The sequence below is a fragment of the Ciconia boyciana genome, chromosome 1 (genome assembly GCF_034638445.1).
Source record: "Ciconia boyciana chromosome 1, ASM3463844v1, whole genome shotgun sequence".
Classification (NCBI taxonomy): Eukaryota; Metazoa; Chordata; class Aves; order Ciconiiformes; family Ciconiidae; genus Ciconia; species Ciconia boyciana.
Genome location: NC_132934.1, coordinates 108,142,248 through 108,163,392, shown reverse-complemented (window position 1 = coordinate 108,163,392; position 21,145 = coordinate 108,142,248). Strand labels below are relative to the sequence as shown.

Below are 21,145 nucleotides of genomic sequence, written 5' to 3'. Positions count from 1 at the left end.
CAAGACATTGTATTTAAATAAAAGCTCTAATTCATTTATTTGTTTTTATAGTGAATTTCTAGTAATTGTGGCTGCAGAGAAAAGCTAGAAAAGATATCCTTGCATAACCATACATTATTGTTTCTGGAGTATTTAGAAAGTCTAAACTAGTAGCTATGAGGCCACGGATCTTCTGTTCACTTAGTATGGCAAATGCTGGAGCGGACTTGGTGTGTGGCAGGGGGAGAACAAAACAACAGAGTCAGTCCACGTCATTTAAATTATTTGGACCGAGCTACAGCCTTAATTCCTGCTTCTTTTCCTTGTATCTTTTTGCAAAAGAAAGGATCAGTTTTCTGCTCTTAAGAAAGTGAGACATGTTCAAAGTTAGGGGCAAGTCAAAAACTAGAAACTAGGTAGAAAATAGGACGTTTATCTCTCATTGTTCCTTGACTACCAAATTACCTTAATTTGGTCCCTGGAAAGTCTGCTACAGCAACAAGTTCAGTGCTGTTACGTCTGCTCAGAGCTTTGAATTACTGACTTACAGTACAGCCTTGCGTGTGTGAGAATGTTTCAGATGAACCCTTAAACTTACCTACCTTGCATTTATTTGGTTATGTGATTTGAAAGATAGGGTCACGGAAATGTCATGCCTTTCTTCCTTCTGTTGAGCTGTCTCAGACCGCCATCTACATAACATACCCCCAATGCACCAAGCATGCCTACGAAATGATCTTAGGCATCGATCATGCTTACGTATGATCTGTGGGATGGTCTCCTGACACCAGGTTTTTAGCGTCATGATGGAAAGATTATGGTCTTGAGGTCACCCATAACGCAGCATAGACATAGGGCTCATGCGTAGTTCCTGTCAAATGCAGATATAACACCTGAAGAGGTTAGAGGTTTTCTGCTCTCCCTTCTGCCTGAGGTTGCTATTGATTCTATATTGATATCCCGGGCAATGAACTTCTACAGCTGAGCAACAGACACTGAACTAATTCAGTGACCTTTATTAAGTGGGTGGTCAGAAATGTAGAGATACCTTAGTGTAAGGTATGCCTATAGGAATGGAGGTTTCTAATTCACAACTTAAAGGTCTTGCCCTCTTTCCCTTCCCATATGATTGAATGAACAAACACATGCGCTGATTACCACATTACTGCTTTCTGACACCTGTAGGGATTGCATACAGATATGTTAGGTAAAATAAGGTGAGGGAAAAACAAGTAACTTGCTGCAGTCTAGCACTTCAGGAATAGTACAGGATGAGTTCGGATCCTAGACTATGTGTAGGAACACCTATGCTCTTACAGAAACTGCAAAACATATGGATATAAACAGGCAGCAGCAGGGCTGCTAGCCCTTTGTCCCTGTCCTTTCAGAAGACTAACACCTGCTGAGCCCCGGGGAAGAGGTGGACACTTCTCTCCCCAGAGAGGCCAAAACCTGTGCTTAGGAGTGTGAGGCAGAAGGAAGACTCCTCGTGTTGTCCTCACCCTCTGCCTTCTAAATTGATGGTGATTCATGTTTATTAAGTGCTTTGCAGTTCTTGTTTTAAGTATGCATTAAACCAGTGCTATTCAACTGGTGCTCTTTAGACTCCTGCTGATCTGTAAAGCCTTGGGAAGTACCTCATGAGATAACTGTGAAGTGTATTTAAAAAAAATCAGATCTGCATACATTTCTATGCAGTTAGCAGATTTGTGTCTGCGCTGTCAGCAGGTGTAATCGGAAACTGGGTCTTGATTGCTCTTCGTGCCTAATTAAATAGTTTGTAATTATAATGGTGAAAATATGGTTTTCTAAAACACTTAAATTCTGTTTATCTAAAAGCTTAGTGTTCCTAAACCATCCCTCTCCACAACCACCAAACCAATAATGGAATAGAAGAAAATTAATGTGGGGTTTTTATTATCATTTTGTCCCCTTCTTCAGCCTGCCCCAAAAGTTAGCTAGTCTTTTGATGAGAATATTTGGAGACACTGCTTACATTTTTAAGATATGCCAAGCAGCATAAATCCAATTCCAGTGAATTCCAATGTTGAACTAAGACTGGGAGGTTTGCATGTCATGCATAGAAAAGTCATTTGCTTTTTCACATCATGCTCAACATAGTTGCTGAAGTCAAATCAAATTTTTTCTCTCAAATCCTCCAACACTGCTTCTTCCCCACTTTGCTTCTGCACATTAACACCTTTTCTCTCCCTTCTTATTCCCACTAAAATTGTCTGTCTATTCTCCATCAATACCCCCAGACAAGTAAAACTACACCTGTCTTTTAGAAATTGTTCACTTCTGACTGTGCTTCCTGGTCCCCTATGTCTGAACACTGTTAATGCCATCTACTTGAAAACATAGCCAGTCGTGGTTCTTCTTTCTTGTTTTAACTCCACCTTCTCCTTTTTTCTTTTCCTTGTCTCTTCCTGATCTCCTGGAATCCCTATTCCTTCTTACTCACTGCTCACTGCTGCCCACTAACTCTTCAAGTCTTGCTTCTTTCTTGTCTTTACACAAGCTGAAATCCAGATCTCCTGAGTTTGTGCTGTTTTAGCAACCATTCTTTTTACAGCAAGTCCTCCTTCCCACTCCATTCTTGACCACACTACCCCTAAGAAAAGTGAGAGAGCTCTTGAACTTCTGTCCTTCTGCTGTCATCCAGACCTTCCTCTCCTTTCTCAATCATTTTTAAAAGTCTAGAGGGGCAGACTGAAAAAGGCAGTCTGTATATCCTAATTCATACCTTTCAATAAATATATGATAGCTCCAGCTCAACAAGCTCTGTGAAGTGTAGAGGCTATGAGTGTGCTGATATCTGTGCAGATGAAAGGTAGAATACATCCAGAGCCAGCATCATAAACACCTGACTGCTGCTCCTTAGCATTTATTGTCATCAGAATTTACTCTAGCATGTATGGTTGTAACGTTTCTTTCCTTTTTTTTTTTTTTTTTAAACTGGGGATATAATATACTGATATTACTGCTCTTTTTGTTGCTGTTGTTTTTGTTTATATATTAGTTCTGTCTATACTAATTAGTGTTTCTGGTGTTATGTCCTCTGGCATAAAACAAATCTCCATAATGTTGTCTCTTTCCTTCAATATTCCTCATCTTCCCCTTGCAAAATATCCTGAATTTACACCATGTTTTTTCTTACATTGTAGCTCCCCCACAGTTTGTGGTGAGACCACGAGACCAGATTGTAGCCCAGGGTCGAACAGTGACTTTTCCTTGTGAAACTAAAGGAAATCCACAGCCAGCTGTTTTCTGGCAAAAAGAAGGAAGCCAGGTAAGTTATAAGCACCCTGTAAGTCTTTCAAGCCTTTCTAAATAGTTATATTGTTAAATTCTTAGGAATATTATTTATATTACCTTTCACATATTCTTTTAATCTTTCACAGGAATTTGTCTTTTAAACTATCACTATTCTCTACTGACATTGTTGTTGCTTTTAAAAAAATATTAATATTGTGAAGAACTCAAAGGCCATTTAAGTTGGTGAAACTTGTGGTAGGTGCTGTATAAACATATAGAAAGCAACAGTATATATCTTAAAGACTTTTCATTCTGAAGCCCCCAACAAACAGGTGGGTGAGACAAACACAGCAGATAAAAAAGATATGACTCAATTTTTAACTAATCAGAGTCAGTAATTACAGTTCACAACCTGTCTAGACATGATCAAGCAGATATATATCTAGCAAGCTAATTTGCATTGGCATATTCTCATAGTGCATACAGATATAGGTTTTGAACACGCAGATGCTTTCTTCAGTAAAATTGTCTCGGGAAATTTCCGAATCTGGTTTTGGAAATTGTCGTGGTTTAGCCCCAGACAGGAACTAAGCACCACGCAGCCGCTCGCTCACTCCCCCCTGGTGGGATGGGGGAGAGAATCGGAAGAGCAAAAGTAAGAAAATTCGAGGGTTGAGATAAAGACAGTTTAATAGGTAAAGCAAAAGCCGCGCACGCAAACAAAGCAAAGCAAGGAATGCATTCACTACTTCCCATGGGCAGGCAGGTGTTCAGCCATCTCCAGGAAAGCAGGGCTCCATCACGCGTAATGGTTACTTGGGAAGACAAACGCCATCACTCCAAATGTCCCCCTCTTCCTTCTTCTTCCCCAGCTTTATATACTGAGCATGACGTCATGTGGTATGGAATAGCCCTTTGGTCAGTTTGGATCAACTATCCTGGCTGTGTCCCCTCCCAGCTGCTTCTGCACCTGGCAGAGCATAGGAAGCTGAAAAGTCCTTGGCTAGTGCAGCAACAACTAAAACATCTCTGTATTATCAACACTGTTTTCAGCACAAATCCAAAACATAGCCCCATACCAGCCACTCTAAAGAAAATTAACTCAATCTCAGCTGAAAGCAGGACAGAAATATTTCTTTGATCCTTACTGTCATTTTTTGAAAGCAAAATTTCTGATGTATCAGTCAATGTTGCCATCAGCCAATACTAACTCCTATAGCTTAATATTTGAATGTCATGCCACAACATTTTTTTACTGCTGTTGCTGTATTGGCACTATGTTACAGCAGAAGTCAGTCCTTCTCACTTTCAGTGTGCAGTTCATGTTAGTGTGTCAAATTTGAACACTGTAAACTATGTGCCGTATTTTCTTTTGCACCTGAGAAAAGATTAAAAGGGGCAAATGGATGCCCAAGGACAGCGTCTTCTGCAGCTCCCTGATGAAGCCTGTCACGGCTACACCTGTCTATGTATCTATACTACGTACCCTTCCCCATTGGCTAAATTAGTCTTTTCAGAGCCCTGTGTTACTTTTTGCCATATGGCATTATGTGAGTTAACTCAAGTATTCACACTGTGCTGTGCAGTGCAGATGTGCCTTTTGTCTAATCTGGAGGCATTGTGTGTACCACCTCAGTTAAAAAGTGAAATAAGAACTGAACCACAGATCTCCTGCTCTGCCCCACCTGCTTCTGCTTCACCTTCTCAAGAGGTCACATAACTGGTCCAGAATGAGAGGACCAAGGCTGACAGCATTTTGTGCTCTGTTGGATTTGTGGCTTACAGAGATACAACACTATTACTTTATGACTGTAAGCTTAGTCTTCAGTGTATTATTCAGAGAACTTTAGATCTAGCCTCCATGGATCACATCCTGGAAAAGCCCAGTATTGTGAGTCTCGCTAAGGTGAAAATTGTTCCAAGGGAAAAGTAGAATAGCATATTGAAATTAAAGTAGGAAGTACTGATGTGCTAGCAAACATTTCAAAACCCTTCCTTGTAGAGCATTTTAATAACATGGTAATGTTTATGTAAAGTGAGCTTATAGTGTCACACTTGAATCTAATAAAGTGGACATCCATCATGCTGTAATAAAGAGAAGAGCTTCTAATTAAAGTAGGACATCATTTGCAGGATTAAAGTCATTTAGCGTAATTGAAAAGTGTTAATACTCTATTTTATCCTCTTCCATTGGTATCACTTCAAGGGTAAAAACATTTTAAGGTGAAAATGCATCTTGTGTCTTTAATTGAATGTTATTACCTACTGATTGTACCATGTTGAAGCTGTTTAATTACAAACCTGGAAAATTAATTACCATATTGAGAACCAGATCCCTGAGGGTTAGAATGGTCTTTTTTGGCAAATAAATGCAACATAAAAATTGATACCTACATGGTTTATAATCAAACCTTGAAACACAGCTCAATGTGATTCACTACACCCTCATGTTAATCTTAATTGAGCATCAGTGAAGGAAACACAGGTTAGTGTTACTGTCTCAATATACAACTTGCCAGATTTTGCAATGAGACGCCATAGAATAGGTGAGTTTCCACATACTGTATATCATCATACAAATCTGAAGGACAGTATTTTGGCCAAATTAGGCATCGTCCACTGAACATACATGACTTTGCACCTTTGTATGCCTGGCTATAAGTTGTCACTTGGCTTTACAACACTTGCTTCTGCTTTTACTCAAGGAACTGTTTGCAGCACCACTGATAGTGTTCAGAGTAATGTTATGTAGTCATGTTAGCCCACTCCAGTAGGGCATTTTTCATTGTGAATCCATTTCTCGATCCTGTGTTTCTGAGCACAACCAGCTGGAAGGGAGGGGAGCTGTTCCCTCCTGAGTAATTTTTTGTGCCAACTTGTGCATAAACAGCTGGTCCTTTGTACTTGGTAGCCTTTTCCCCAGAGCCTAACAGCCGCCTGCCAATGAAATGCACTAGGGCAGGGTGTGTGTAACCTTTAGACTTTCTAGATTAAATTCTTACTTAAGATAAATTCAGTGGTATTACATCAGGGATGGCTCTGGTCCCCCTGTTTGCAACCCAGCATGCCCAGATGTGCAACCTGACAGCTAATTAAAACCAGTGAAATTGTAAAAACATTTTAAAAGGGGTTGTACTGTAATTTAGGACATTTATAATTCCTGTTAAATTTGTAATTTATAATTCATAGTTATCTGGACTTTGAAGGGAGGAGTCATGAGACTGATGAGCTCCTCCTGAAGTGTAAAATATTCACTGGGATGTGGTACCTCTCAAGAACAGATAAGCCCATGCTGAAGATAAAAAGAAGGGTAGCCTCCCCTTTCTAATGCAGTGATGAAGAGGATTCTAGATCTTTTTCCTCTTAAGAATTAGGAGCTTGATCCTTGCACCATCTTTTACGTTGTGTTTCTTTTTACACTTTGCATAATGAGTGATAAATAGAGTCAAGCTCAGCCATATCAAAATTCTCTGCTTTCTCATAAAATTTAGTGGCGTTTTCATAATACCCTCATTTGGTAGGTATCTGTGCCAGGCAGAGGTTATTCTGAAAGTTTCAAGGCAATTCAGAAAACAGGGCAATTTTTCGAGACCCACTTAAGCCCTGAAACCTGAAATTGTTTCAGAATTTTCACTTTTTTTTTCTTATTGGATCTGACACGTTTACTGGGTGCATATTGATTTTTGAGGAAAAATTTGCTGTGAAAAATTTCTTGAACATTGACATCAAAAGGGAGTAAGGGGAAAGACTGACCCTAGGGTGACAAGTAGCCTAGTAGGTTAATACAATTATAAGGATACCTGGAGTGTCGGATCTTATTTAAAGCATGTCTCTCTCCTTTTATTGCCAAAATCAGAGAGATAAAGGTGTGAATTTCACTTCAAAGCAGAATTTTTTAAAATCCAAGTTTGTTGCTTGTCAGTTCCAAATCAGTTTTTGTAAACCATTAATGTCTACTGCAGAAGAAGCAGATCTACAGAAAATTCATTTAATACCGTACTCTGTAGTTTTAGACTTTCTTTTTAGCCCATATAGACAACCTTAAAAGTTAGTATGGAGTCGTCATTAGAAAGCACAGCAGAGCTATACAGAACTGCAGTGATGACTGAAAGCTTATCACAGCATGGTAACAGTGTGTTGGGATATTCCTGATACAAACAATTGTATTTTTCAGAGAGGCTTGTTGAGTTGACATAAAAGCCAGACTAGAATTACTGTTGTTTAATTATTGTTTAATCTATTCCCCTTTCTGTCTCATTGGGCAATGCTGATGACCTTTCTGTTCACATTGCCTCCCTTTTCTGGTTCTTTTTTATTCACATCAAGAGCTGTGCCAGACAGTATAACTTTTTCCTTTAAAACACAGCCCTCACCACTAAAAGCTTTTCTGTCCTTTTTTGTATTATTGATTCATTCAGTCCTTCATCATATGCAATGACTGCTACATCCATTCCAGTTATTCCTGTTGACATCTCTCTTTTCTCCAATCCAGCCCAAAGGCAAAAGCTAATCTCCCTGTTTTGTGCTAACTGATGTCTTATCCTACATGAAATTATTTTTTCTCTCTGATGATTTCCGCATCAGATTTATACCCTTTCTTTTCACCCTCAAGGCTCCATGCTGCTTTTCTCCTTCGGTATATCTCAGTTTTAATTTTCTTTTACTTCTCCTTTAAGATCTCATGCTCTGCCAGCTTCTCCTACTTTATGACTTGTTTGTATCTTCTTCCCAGCTTTCCTTCCGTGCCACACTCTTACTTTCTCCTTTGCCCAGAACATATTCACAGCCAAACAATAGTGCTATGCTCCCTCAAGTCTCCCAGATTCAATTCTTTCTGCTAGTTTTCTAATGTTTACTGTAGTATTGTGTCCTCCTGGCTTGACAGCCAACTAAGTATATTATTACAATTACATTTAGAATGAAGATGAATGTGTCACAAATAGAAATCACTCAAGTGTGATTGTTGGAAAATCTCTCCTCGCCTAGACCCCCAGCCAGAACACACCACTGTGTGCTGGCAAAGGGCTGTTTCTAATTTAAACTGCAAGTTGCCCAAGGCAGGGAAAGCTAGCTCTATGTGTTCATAAAGTCATAACCACACTTACTTTTTCTTCTAGTTTATATATAGTACTTTTAAGGAAAAATCATTGTCTCTCTAGCTGAGGGAAAAGTGGTGCTTTTGTCTTTTGAATTGATGTGAGATTAATTGTCTTTGCAGAATCTACTCTTCCCAAACCAGCCTCTCCAACCCAACAGCAGATATTCAGTGTCACCAACTGGAGACCTCACTATTACCAACATTCAGCGGTCTGATGCAGGCTACTACATTTGTCAAGCACTGACGGTTGCTGGAAGCATTTTAGCAAAGGCTCAGCTGGAGGTTACTGATGGTGAGCTATAGAAATTCCTATTGTTTTTTCCTGTCAAAAATATTTTAAAAGTAGTGTAAATAAAGGCATATGAGATCACATAATTCATACAAGTAAACAGACAAGTTTCTACAGAAAATACAATGAAAAAGGGTCTCTCTGCAATTCCCTGTGGTATCAAGAAGGCATCAAAGTCTAGTTTGCCTTTTGCTTGCTTTCTGGAGGTTCTTTAATAATACAAACAAGGTACAAACCAGCTTAGAGTAAGGTTGGTGAGAAAGAAAGCTTCTCAGTGTACTAGAGCTAAGATAGGACTGGAGAAAATATTGTGAAGAATGAATAGGTTTGTGATTAAAGCATTGAACTGAGGTGAAGAAAAATCAGGCTCAATTCCCATGTCAGTCCCAGACTTCAATATTATCTTAGGCAGCTAGTTTGGGGATGTGTCCTTAGCTCAATTACATCAACACAGTTGCCTTGAATTTACTGGAGTACTGTTGGTTTAGAACAGCTACAACATGTAGCCCTTTAGTTCTTGTGGTCATAAAACACCAAGATATTTCCTTACCTTAGAGCTGTGTTCTAAGAATTTATCAGTATGGTTAGATGTGAAAAGAGACATGTAAATACATAGGTAGGGTTTTCAGGAAAGGAAAAGAAAAGCACTACATGATCTGTCTTGTCTGATCATCATGTAGCAGCACTACATGATGCTTTCCATTTCAAAATTTTGGGTTTGAAAGTTATCCTGCCTTGAAGTTTACCTTACTCCATCCACAAACATGAATCATTTTCATGTGTCAGGAATCCTGTTGATATCCCTCTTCATCCCATTGTGGATAGAAGGCAGTTTGCATCCTTTAATGTTAGTGAAGAAAACAACAGAATTCCTTTTATACTAGGAGATTGTTGCATTCCCCGGCATCATTATTCCTTATCTTAACTGACTCATTAAATATCTCCTGACAGACTTTGATGAATTTTTGCCATTAAAACTGTTGTTATATGCAGAGGTCTACTTTTACCGTTCCCTTAGAGACCTGCCTGCACCATGGAAGTTTGAAAAGATGTCTAATTCTGAATAATCTGGCTTTTCACAAGAGCATATTCATCACAAGTGACAGGTAGAGAGGTTCAGGCTCATGTTATAGAGGTTTGAGCATTAATTTGATGCCTTTTCTTTGTTTTCCAAAAGCTGTCTATATTTTTATGACAAGGAGAGATAATTTCTGCCTTATTCTTGCATCTTTACAAGCACATTGCTTTTCTGTAAAGTAGTTTCTGGAGACTAAAGGCTAACCTTTGCTCTGCAGTCTCTTTAAGTCCTTTCTCTCATGGTCTATGACAAAATGATGCATTTTCATTCAATTCAAATTTAAATGTAGATTAAAAGGTCATTTAAAATTAATGGAAAGGCAGTATTTTTTAATATCTGTCCATAGCGCTGCCTGATTCAGTGCCATGACTGTGATTGCAATAAATAGAACACACAAACATTGGCTAAGAGGACATTGAGCTGTTAATGGTTGCACCTGCTGATGCTGTACAGATTTACTGCAACAGGAGCTGAGAGGATCAAATCAGGTTCAAGGATATTAGTGATGAGAAATTCTTCCTTTTGACAGATAAGGCCTGTGGTCCATCTTTATCTGTTTCTTGTGTAGGGCAAAAAAAATAATAAATCCTAATGACCTCTTTGGAATTTTTGTTAGTTTGTGTAACAAGTCAACAGAAATCTCACAAAGGTGTCCCTGCTACAATGCAAACTCAACTACAATTAATTCTGATTAAAGGTGGTATGCATTCCACATTGCTAGAGAAAGAATTAGCTGGTGGCTCTGCTGCTCAAGGAATGCAAGGCCTGCGTTCTTCGAACGCTTTCTAGAACCCACTGTCAGCATGATCATTATGAAATAATACAAGGTTGCTTTATAGAAATACCATTTCATCCTTGAGTCAAAGGGCAGGTGAGGTCAGGAGAAAAATGCCAGAACAATATTGTGGAACTGAGATTATATAAATAAATGTACCATTAGATCACAGATATTTTTTTAATTGCTTTCAGTTAGGAAGTTAACCATAAATATCTAAATAACCTGTTTTGGTTGATGCTGAGTAGAAGTTATGGAAGCTAATGATTTTTATTAGTAGGGAAATCTAATTTAATGGTTTTAAAAATATAATAAAAGATAAACACTGTTCATGCTAGCTATATACTTAAGCATTAGTGTTCTAGTTTTTGGCTGGTGATTTCAGTTTTACTTCATAGCCCAGAATTTTTCTGTTTGGTTAATGATTTAATAATAGTGGCGAGCCATCTTTTTCATTTTGAACACATTTTTGTTTGATCCAGAGTAATTTAGATCCAATTGAAGTTCCAATACAGAATGAAAACATATGTCATGTGCAGAAAAACAAGTGCTTAATTATACCATATATAGCAGTGTTTCAGTTGTTACATTTTTGCACTTACAAGTCTTTACTGGAAATATTTTTAACTCAAGTGTTCACATGAGAAGAGATTACTAGCTGTGATGAAATGTGCTGAGCTGAGTGATAATTTTGCTGATTATGGACTGTGCTAAGAGCCTTCAGTGTATTTGAAATTCAAATCTTGTATTTTCTTTAAAGGCTATCATATAATCCACTGTCTAACACACATCTGGAAAAGCAAAATCATTTTAAAAATTGAGACAATCTTAGCAATCCTTTCAAACTGAAGAAGTGAATATGCAGCTCACGGTCTTAAAATGACAGATCATGCAAATAAACCAAATGCTTCCATCTAACTATGTCTATACTCAAGATAAAAAGAATAGTTTACAATTAGTAATTTATTCCATAAATTTATCCATCATGCACACAGTATTTTGGAGTAGATCTCAGTTTCTCCTAATCTAGTCATTATTTATATTTATTAATAAAAATGTCAACCACTTCATGCTCAACTGTAGGATCAGCCTACCAATGCTAGTTTACCCAGCAGCTGCGGTTTAGGATGAGTATTGGAATGGAGGAGCAAGCTTAACCTCCCCCAATGGATGGCAACATAAGAATGAAATGTTTTAGGATATTCAATTAATTAAAAAGATCACATTTCGGGGCTTTTGAATGAAAGCAAAAGGCTGGACCTATAAGGAGAATTCAGAACAGATGTCAAAAAAAAAAAAAAAAAGAGAGAGAAGGAGTTGGCGGCATACCTCAATAGCTCCCTCTCCACTGATATGGACTAAACACTTAAGGCATTTTTCCCAAAATCCTCTGCAATTTTTTGACTATAGGTCTGTTGAATATTCTGGGGTACGTCTCTCTCAAATTGTTGTGGAAGAATTTAATATTACTCACAGTTTACTCATCTGCAAATCTGGCAACCATGATTCCTGTCCCTGATCAAATGTATATTACATGTTTTATAGTTTTATAGCAAATCTCTCCCCAGTTTCAAACAGGAGAGATTCAGAACAACTTCACGGCCTCCTGTGAAGCTCTTCCACAAAAAAGACAGAGGAACGATTGGTGTCTGCTTTTCCACCTCTCAGGAGAGCACCCTGCCCTATCATGCTAGTGTTCATAATGAGAATTTCATGACTTGCATCTGATTTTCCCCATTAATTCACCAGGAAAACTTTTGAAATATTGATTTGGGAAGTGCCGAAGTAAAGACTGCACTTTGTAATTCTCTTTTTTTAATTTCCTGTTGTAATTTCACCAAATTCCATTTTATCACAAAAGGAATTTGATAATTTTTCAGTTACCAGAATATATGAATATATAGTTGCTGACAAATAGTTTCAAAACCCTTTTTTAAAATTAAATTAATTTTGAAATCAACTTCTATTTTACTATGCAAATATATTTTAGCCACACAAAATATTTCTGTAGAATGGGTATAAAAGGTTCCTGCTAGGAGAAAACAATGTAAAAGTTAAATAAAAACCTAAAATGTAATGAAAGAAACTAACAAAACCCTCAACCTTTTTGTAGATATTTTTCATTATATCTCTGTTCTTCAGAATGCTTATTATATATCTTTTTAAACCTCTAACAGAGTTTTGAATCCTTGTACAGGAAACCTACGTAGTAGGAACACAAGCACGTATACACGTTTTAGGGAAGATTTACAAGTCATAGTTGTGAAGACAATATAGTCGTTCACAGATCAGTGGAAACCCTAAGTGTTCATTTAACCTTTAGCCTTAGTGTCATGGAAACCTGTAGTGGTCTTTCACCCATAACACCCTTGAAAATGAAGATTCCTTCTGGCCAGGAGACTTTCAATTACACTATTGATCAGAGCTGTTTAAAGGATTATGAGCTCCTCATTTGGGCTGTAAAAAAAATAATTACATGCCAAAGAACAATATCTGTAATGCAGTAGGTTTTGAAAATACCTACATTGCTACACGTATGAAAGGCAATTAGATGCAGCAAATAACTGCAATGGGCTAGTTAGCAACTTAAGTAATTCTTTTTCCTTAATTTTTAGATACCTAGAAAACTGGGATTTGCTATTTTATGTTAAACCTAAATGAAAACTCACACAGCTAAGTTTTCATTTGAATATACTCATGCTGCAGGTGTGCTGATAATACATATGAGCTGAAATCAATTTTTATTTCACCAAATGGCTGAACTGTATAGTCATAAGGAACCTTAATGAGATCAAAAATTTCATACCAAGGTGAAAATGCATTACATTTTCTCTTTTCTTGTAATATGGTCTTTCCTGTCCTATCTCTGCATTCAGTGGGTGATATTGCAGAATTTCCAAAATAGCTTTCATGTTCTGGTGTTAATAAATAACCTGTATTGGCTTTCTGTTTTCAGTTTCAATTTCAATAAATGTGATGAACTCACACTCCAAGGTGCTACTAATACTAATGATTCTACCCTTTGTGTATCTTGTTAGCAAAAGAAAGTAGTTAGTATTTTTGCAACATTACAATTTCAGGAACAATTATTTTAGGTATAAAATGTTCCATTAACATCTCCCTAATATCTTTTATTTATTAAATAATGTAATGAAACCACTTTGGATCTATTGAAGGTTCCAGAGGTTTGCATCTCAAACAGCTCAAATACAACAGAAACCATATTGCTTCACAATAATTTATTTTCACTTCATTGTTAGAGTCAGGTGTTAAGTATATCCTATAATGAACCAGATTCTCAGCTGGAATAAATGATTCAAACTCAATTGACATTAGTGGAGGCAGGTTAACTTGCACTAGTTTAGCAACTAATCCTGCCTGTTACAATATTTAATACCAATCGTATAATTGTTCAGTTTAAAACAGCAGCAGCGTGGCAGGTAAATATATAAAAATGAATTCTCAGTTCTGTTATACTGATTTTAAGCAGGAGTCATAGCCTTGTTTATATTCAAGTATTTCACATTCATTTTGTATAAACGTGTTCTTTAGAAACAGAGTTATCTTTTGCTGCTTAACAGATAGCTGAGAGAATAGGTTCAGCAGCAGAATTATTTAAGAAAAATTGGTCTTTCAAGACAAGTGAACATGAGCATTTTGCCTCAATTTCAAGATACCCCACTGGTCATGGAATGAGGTTCACTGGTTACGGAGTCCTTTAAGCAGTATTTCAAGCATGAAAATGTAAATTATTAGGGGAAAAAAATTAAGAGAGTTCATGGCTTTAAAAGGTGATGAAATGATTTGATAAGTAATCTGTTAAATGGCTTGACTGAATTTGAATTTTTCTCCACTGGAAAGAGTGGTACAGTCATTTAGATCACTCAGATTATGAAAGCATTTTGTATAATCGTTAAATATTTTTGCTGATGAAAACTTGCAAGTTGAGCATGAATGGGGGATGTGATTGGTAACCATGCTAGAATGGCTATGGTGTTTCACTTTGAACTTTAACAGATTTTCTCTTTTAGGCCCTAAATCAGGTAGGCAATTAAGCACATTTTGATGTGACATTAAACATGTGCTTTAAGTGCTTTCCTAAATTGGAAGACATACAAGATGTACCTTAGTTCTTTTCTGGATCAAGGTCTTAATTTTCATCCTGTCTTAATCAAATGAGTCAGATGGTCTTTGCTAACAGAAGTTTATATATCTAGGTATTATCTTGCAGTGGTGAAATAAAATTCTTACAAAAACGCTTTTCAAATATAGCAGTTAATTGTTAACATGTATCTGTGGGTCTTCCAAAAATAATGTTTTTAGTCTTTTAGAGGCAAAATTAAACCGGTCTATTAAAATTGGTACTGTGTCAAGGAAAGGGCTAACTGCAGCAGGGGACTGTTAAAGGTGTGGGTGCCAACATGTGTGTCACTGTTTAGTCTTGACAGATAGGCCTCCACCCATCATCCTCCAGGGGCCTGTCAATCAGACACTGGCCGTGGATGGGACAGCTTTGCTGAAGTGCAAGGCAACCGGCGACCCCCTTCCTGTCATCAGCTGGTTAAAAGAAGGATTCACCTTCCTGGGCAGAGACCCTCGAACATCCATACAGGATCAGGGGACGCTTCAGATTAAAACTCTGCGGGTGAGTAGGGATAACAAAACAAGTGCTATAGGTGGTACATGGCTAGTCTTGAGCTGTTGGTGTGTATCTCAAGCAGCTCTGATGTCTTGCTGTCTGTTGTCTTCAAAATGAACTTAGTTGTCTCTTTTACTGTGAAATTCTCACCAAGTCCACATCCTATTTCATTATTTGACATTGTGTAATGAAGGGGGGAGGGGGGGGAACCAGAAGACCCAAACTAGCATCAGATATTTCTATTAGAATTCCCTAAAAATAGAATTGATATTTAAAATCTTACGTATATTGCAATAAAAGACATGAGCTGGGGATGGATAGACATGTAAAAGGACAGGCCTTCCTTATCTTTACAGTGAGTCTTACCATTAAGCCATTGGCCTGTTGTCTCTTTTAAAACTTAGAGCACTTCATTTTCAACACCTGATTATAATTTTCCAGGAGCTATTGTGCTAGCAAGTGATTCTGGAGTTCATCAGGGTTTGGCCATGCATTTTCTCCATCAGTGAATCTTGGCAGTCTTGAGTTGGCTGATTTATTCCAATGTTACGCTTGCTGGAGACATTCTATAAGGCTGTGGATGGGAGAAGACAACTAATACTGTAACATACATGCAGTCATATGCAGAGGGATTTCTATTCAAAATGAAATGCCTATCACAATATTTACATTTTGACACATAAGATAATACAATATCTTAAAAATACAAAGAAATCTCATAATATTCCAAACAGTATAGTGTCAGATTTTGTTGATAAACATTGCATCACTAATCTTTGTTTGGGCTTTTAATTTTTTCCCTGTTCAAAGATAAAAATGCGTAGTTGTTTGTGTGTATGTGGGCAAGCATATATATGGAAAAATAGTAAGGTAAATGTAATTATTTGTCAAGAACTTCAAGATGATTTCAGAAACCATTTAATTTCATCAGCAGTAATTTCTGCACTTAGCTTTGCCATCCAAAAAAATGTCAATAAACACAGCTACCAAGAACAAGACATAAAATGCAGTTTTGTTTTCTGATACCATCTCATCAGTGATCATAGATGAATTGTTAAGTTCCTTGGAACAAAATGGAATTTATTAAAAAATTTATGCTAGCTTTCCTTGAGTAAACAATTTATCCTTCCTCCCTGGGCTGAAGGCAGGTTTAGGCCATGAAGGTTAATGCATTTTTCCTGTAGAGCTGGATTAAAGAGTGCGCTTGAATAGTCAAGATTCCCCAGTAGTGTTAGAAAGCAGCAATTAAAGGTGGAAGCTTAGTGATTTCAAACAAACTTTCAGGCATCGATGATGGGCTTCTGTGGAGTGTCCATGAGGCAGAAGCTCCTGGGATACCTGTCTTCATGCAGCTATGCAAACAATGAAATTGGTTCTGAATCGTGCCAGCACATTAATCTCACTGTTAGAGCCACAAGGTCTGTAAACGAAAGGAAAAAAAATTGCTTGCAAGGGGAGAAGAAAACAGTATTAGTAGTGAGTGTGGTTTTGAAAGACATGAAGCTTTTATTGATCCTTAAGTGGCTCATTCACTAGTAACCAATTTTCCTTAAAGGCTCAGAAAGACATTTTTTATAAACCCCTTGATTGCAGTAATGTGCACTGTTTGACTCAGACTTAAGAACAAAAAACACACACAACATAAAAAACAGATTTCTCCTATACCTTGCAATTTTTATGAATTAAATATGGATTTCAATCTGGAATGTTTAACTTTTCTCTCAGGTCTACCTGAGCAAGGACTAGCAACAATTCCTAAGCAAAAAAACGGCCACGAAATATGTCCAAGTACACTTACATACCCGAATTCAAAACAAATTAATATTTATCACCCACATGTCCTCAGCCTTCTCCTCCCTATTGCAATCATAAAATATTTCAAGGTGTGGGTATAGATGAGCCACTACTATTTAAACCTTTGAGACCATCCTCTTCTGCTATGTAACTCTCTTTCTGTGCTAATCTGTAAAGAACCAAGAACCAATAATCAAATTATTCAGGAGTCTGCAGCAGTCACAGTGAACCATGGGCCACAGTCAAACATGAAACTAGAGATTTTTCTGATGAGCCAATCTTCCCAGTTGCTCTGAGGAATACAACTAAAAACTCACATACGTCACTCACTCAATATCCTTTCAGACAGGTCAACACTGATGGAAAACTTCCTTCTGCTCCGTAGAAGTGTACTACACCAGATTTAGACACCTGCATTAACTGAGGAAGAAAACTGTTTATTTTGCTGAATAACAAAGATTTTCCATTCATCTGCCCTTTTGTTTTTTCCATAGCACAAAAAAAGTATAAATAATTGAATTACCAACACACTATGTCTGTATCTAATCCATCCGCAGTCTGGAAGTTAGATAATTCACCATAACTTGCAAGAGGCAGCATATCTCCAGCTTGCTTTATATGTTGAGTTTGCCTTCTGCAAGTTACTCTGTTGTGTATACCACATACTTAATTGAGTATGCCATACACCATCTGTCACGGTAGTACACAAATGAAGTTGAGAACCATAGCCTTGAGAAATATTCTCTGTTATCCCATAATGAAGAATTATATATTTAATAAAAGCTTGGAAGATGCAAAATAAAACACTACTTCAGAATGCAATAAGGTGCTCTCCTCTGGAAAATCTGTCTCCTTTCAAGAGTCTTTCTCATTTCATTAGCAGCACCTCTATATTTGGAGTCTCTGAGGCATTGTCAGAGGGGTTTAATTATTGCTTGTATTTCATGGCAAAAGCATCTCCTAAAATGCAAGTCATGCTCATTCAGACTATTGAACTGGCATTAATCAGTTGCTTCCTGCTCCTAAGAATGGTACACTGCAGTCACAGTGTATCTGAAGAAAATACCAACAAAATTCAAACATGACAAAGTTAAAAATCAATTAAATTATATATCAACAAGTAATCTGAAGAGCATCTCACTTATTTGCCTTGACATTCTTCTTGAAGAGTGAGGTATAAGCACTTTTGCTATAGTGCCAATCTGCATTTAGCAGAACCACCCATTACAATTCCTTAAAGTCCAATAAAGCTTCTTGGATGCAGTCCTATTTCCGTCAAGTCATCCGATGGTGAATATAATTATTCTCTTTTATCACTAGTCAGCATTCTCACTCTTCTGCTTCCATCTCCAGATTACCACGCTTTATACATAGTGGTAGGAGGGCTCCTCTGGATATTTTGTGCTTTGTAAAGTTACCATTTTCCACCCATCTCTGTAGTCGTCACTAGTTCCTGTCTCAGAAATCTTTACTTTAAATTTAAGTAAGGAATAGCAAAACACTTGGCAAATTTTCCAGTAGAACAATTTATACAGCAGTGAGACTAACATTGACAATATAATTCAAAACGGTTTCCCCAAATAAATTTGAAATATATGAACTGACAAGGGCATCACACCAGTTTTATACAAATGCTTTTTTTTTGCTACCAAAGTGCCTTGCAAGCCTGGACTAAAATCCCATGTGAAACAGAAGAAAGGAAAGCGTGGTATAGGATCTGATTTAACTTTGCCATTTGAAAATGGCTTGGAGGATTGTCTGTGTAGAGAGAACTACTGTTAAGTCTCAGCAACATGTGTGGTGGCTTGTATAGAAATGACTTCATTTGTCATAAAAGTCTAAGATGATGTAACAGCCTTCTTGACACTGTAAACTGTATCCCTGGGTCATTGTGGGATAACGAACGGTGAGATTTTATCCTCTAAGAAGTCAGTTGTTGTTATATTGTTACCTGATTTCACCTGCATTTGTTGTAACCAATACACAGATTGACACTAAAACATCCATTCTGTAGCACTTACATACTGTACTGATACCGTTAACAATATGAAAATTAGGATTAGAAAAGTATTAGAAGCAAGTAATCTTATTATAGTTCTCTAAAAGAAAGCCACCATTAAATGATTGTCTGAAAATGTCCGGTGCCCTCTAGTCTGGTGTAAAATGTAGGCTAAGTCCTTCTTACCAAGAAACATTTAGAAAAAGAAAATTAGAGTAAACTCTGTCAGCTGATTCTAAAAGGTTGTTAAAATGGCCCTTAACTGTTTTTTATGTCTAGATGTCTGATACTGGGACTTACACTTGCGTTGCTACAAGTTCCAGTGGGGAGACATCTTGGAGTGCTGTGCTGGAGGTGACAGGTAAGTGATGTCCAGGGACTGTTTTTCAGTTGGCACAAAATGAAAGTGTAGACTATATTAGAGCAGTCTGAGTCAAATAATCTGTTCTAGAAATTCTAGGATTGAGATGGAGAAGTTTTAGGTGGGAAGGCTGGGTTCCTTCACACGCCTTGCATTTCATTGCTATTAGCTTTAAATGCCCATTGACATTGCAGCAATTTGTATTTGTCTCCAGTGACAGCAGTATGCTATAACTCTTCTGAACAGGAGTATTAATAAACTGTGGATTCGTCCAGTAATTGCCTTGGGCAAGAAAACTATTATGCCTACACAGACTCCTATCAAAGTCTGATGTGCTCTCTGTGAGTACTGGAGTTGATCTGGATGTAGAAACTTTCTCAGCCTTCTAGTAACTGAGTTTTTGATATTTTATGTAAATTTCAGCAAAGCTGGGCTTTTTTGTTATTCTTTATTTTGTTTTTTATATATATTTATATATAAACTTTTGAGATTTGTTGGTTATTTCTTTTAGTATGTACCTAAAGAATCATAGCTCTTCATCCAAAAATATACATGGTAATGCAATTGTTGACTTTGTTATTTACAGATTAAGAACATTGGTTATGCTGATTTTGCAGATGTTTGGCATGTTTTTCCTTTTAATGTTCTACTTTGATCAAATTTACACAATCAAGGATAAAAAGTAATTGTTTTGTATTTGCCCCTTACAGAATCTGGTGCAGCAACAGTCAGTAAAAATTACGATATGAATGACCTCCCTGGGCCACCATCCAAACCTCAGGTCACTGATGTTACTAAGAACAGTGTCACCCTGTCCTGGCAACCAGGGACCCCTGGAAGCCTACCAGCTAGTGCATATATCATTGAGGCTTTTAGGTATGTGAATTATTCCACTTTTAATCTTCCTTTCTAATTTTGCTTAAACCCTGGTACCAGCTGTTCTCCTGGTATTGTGGTGTTCATTTGGACTCTACACGTATCATTAGAAGTTTATTAAAAGACTCAACTCCTATGGCAGGCATTGATTCTTATTTTTTAAATTGATTTCTTTTTTTCAATTTATCACTTTTTTCTAAGTGATTAATTAGAGGAGCATCTAACTATTTCTTCAGGTCAAAAGGAATATAACAGGACAATGCAGTCATTATTTGTTACTTTTCCCTAGCATTGATGATCAGTGAGAGGCTTCTGCAGGAATGTTGCAGGTCAAATCATTTGGGCCAGTGTTATCTTGACTATCATAGTACAAATAATCTGAAAATAAATGGATAATCCTGAAGCCTCTCTGCATACTTTAATTCCTGTTCTTGTTAAAGCAGCACCTCTTAAAGAGTCAAAGCAGTATAAATTTCTATTTTTTACTGTTTTAGATAGATTAAAACTTTTAACTGAAAAGGCTAGTGTTGATAATTTAAGATTTCATCCTGCAGCCTGAGCTTGAAGAGAATCCAGCTGCTCCCTTCCACACAGCAGCACTTAATACACGGTAGGAAAGAACTCCTGGGCAAGTTTGTTTAAGCATGGGCCATACCTCTCACATGTATCAGAATTATATACTTCCACTTAAAAATGTGCACATTCTTAAATGTTTTCCTTAATTAAGTTGTGCAACAAATGACAAATAATTTAGTTCATCTTTTACTTAAATTAATGCAAGAATTTGTCAAAATCATATGCATGCAAATTTAAGAAGCTATAGAGATAATGCTTCATCCTGCTATGTTAATAAGCAAAGAACATTATTGTATGTGCAGACTGTTGGTTTTGTTCTGGAACTTGTACTATCCTTTATGCATTACATGAATGAAACAATTGAAACAACATGAAACTCATAGCTTTCCATTTTCTTTTTCCTTTTAATATATTTAAAGAATT

At 37.1% G+C, this 21,145-nt stretch overlaps 1 protein-coding gene across 8 annotated transcripts in view; it reads left to right on the top strand.

Moving 5' to 3' along the window:
• ROBO2 (roundabout guidance receptor 2) overlaps positions 1-21,145 on the top strand; it is a 538,871-nt gene that overhangs the window by 430,293 nt on the left and 87,433 nt on the right. For all 8 annotated transcript variants that reach the window (XM_072886085.1, XM_072886059.1, XM_072886099.1 and 5 more), the window contains exons 8-12: positions 3,147-3,271; positions 8,456-8,627; positions 14,917-15,122; positions 19,189-19,270; positions 19,981-20,146. In XM_072886085.1, the coding sequence (XP_072742186.1) occupies positions 3,147-3,271; positions 8,456-8,627; positions 14,917-15,122; positions 19,189-19,270; positions 19,981-20,146 (751 nt within the window). The remainder of the gene's footprint in view (positions 1-3,146; positions 3,272-8,455; positions 8,628-14,916; positions 15,123-19,188; positions 19,271-19,980; positions 20,147-21,145) is intronic.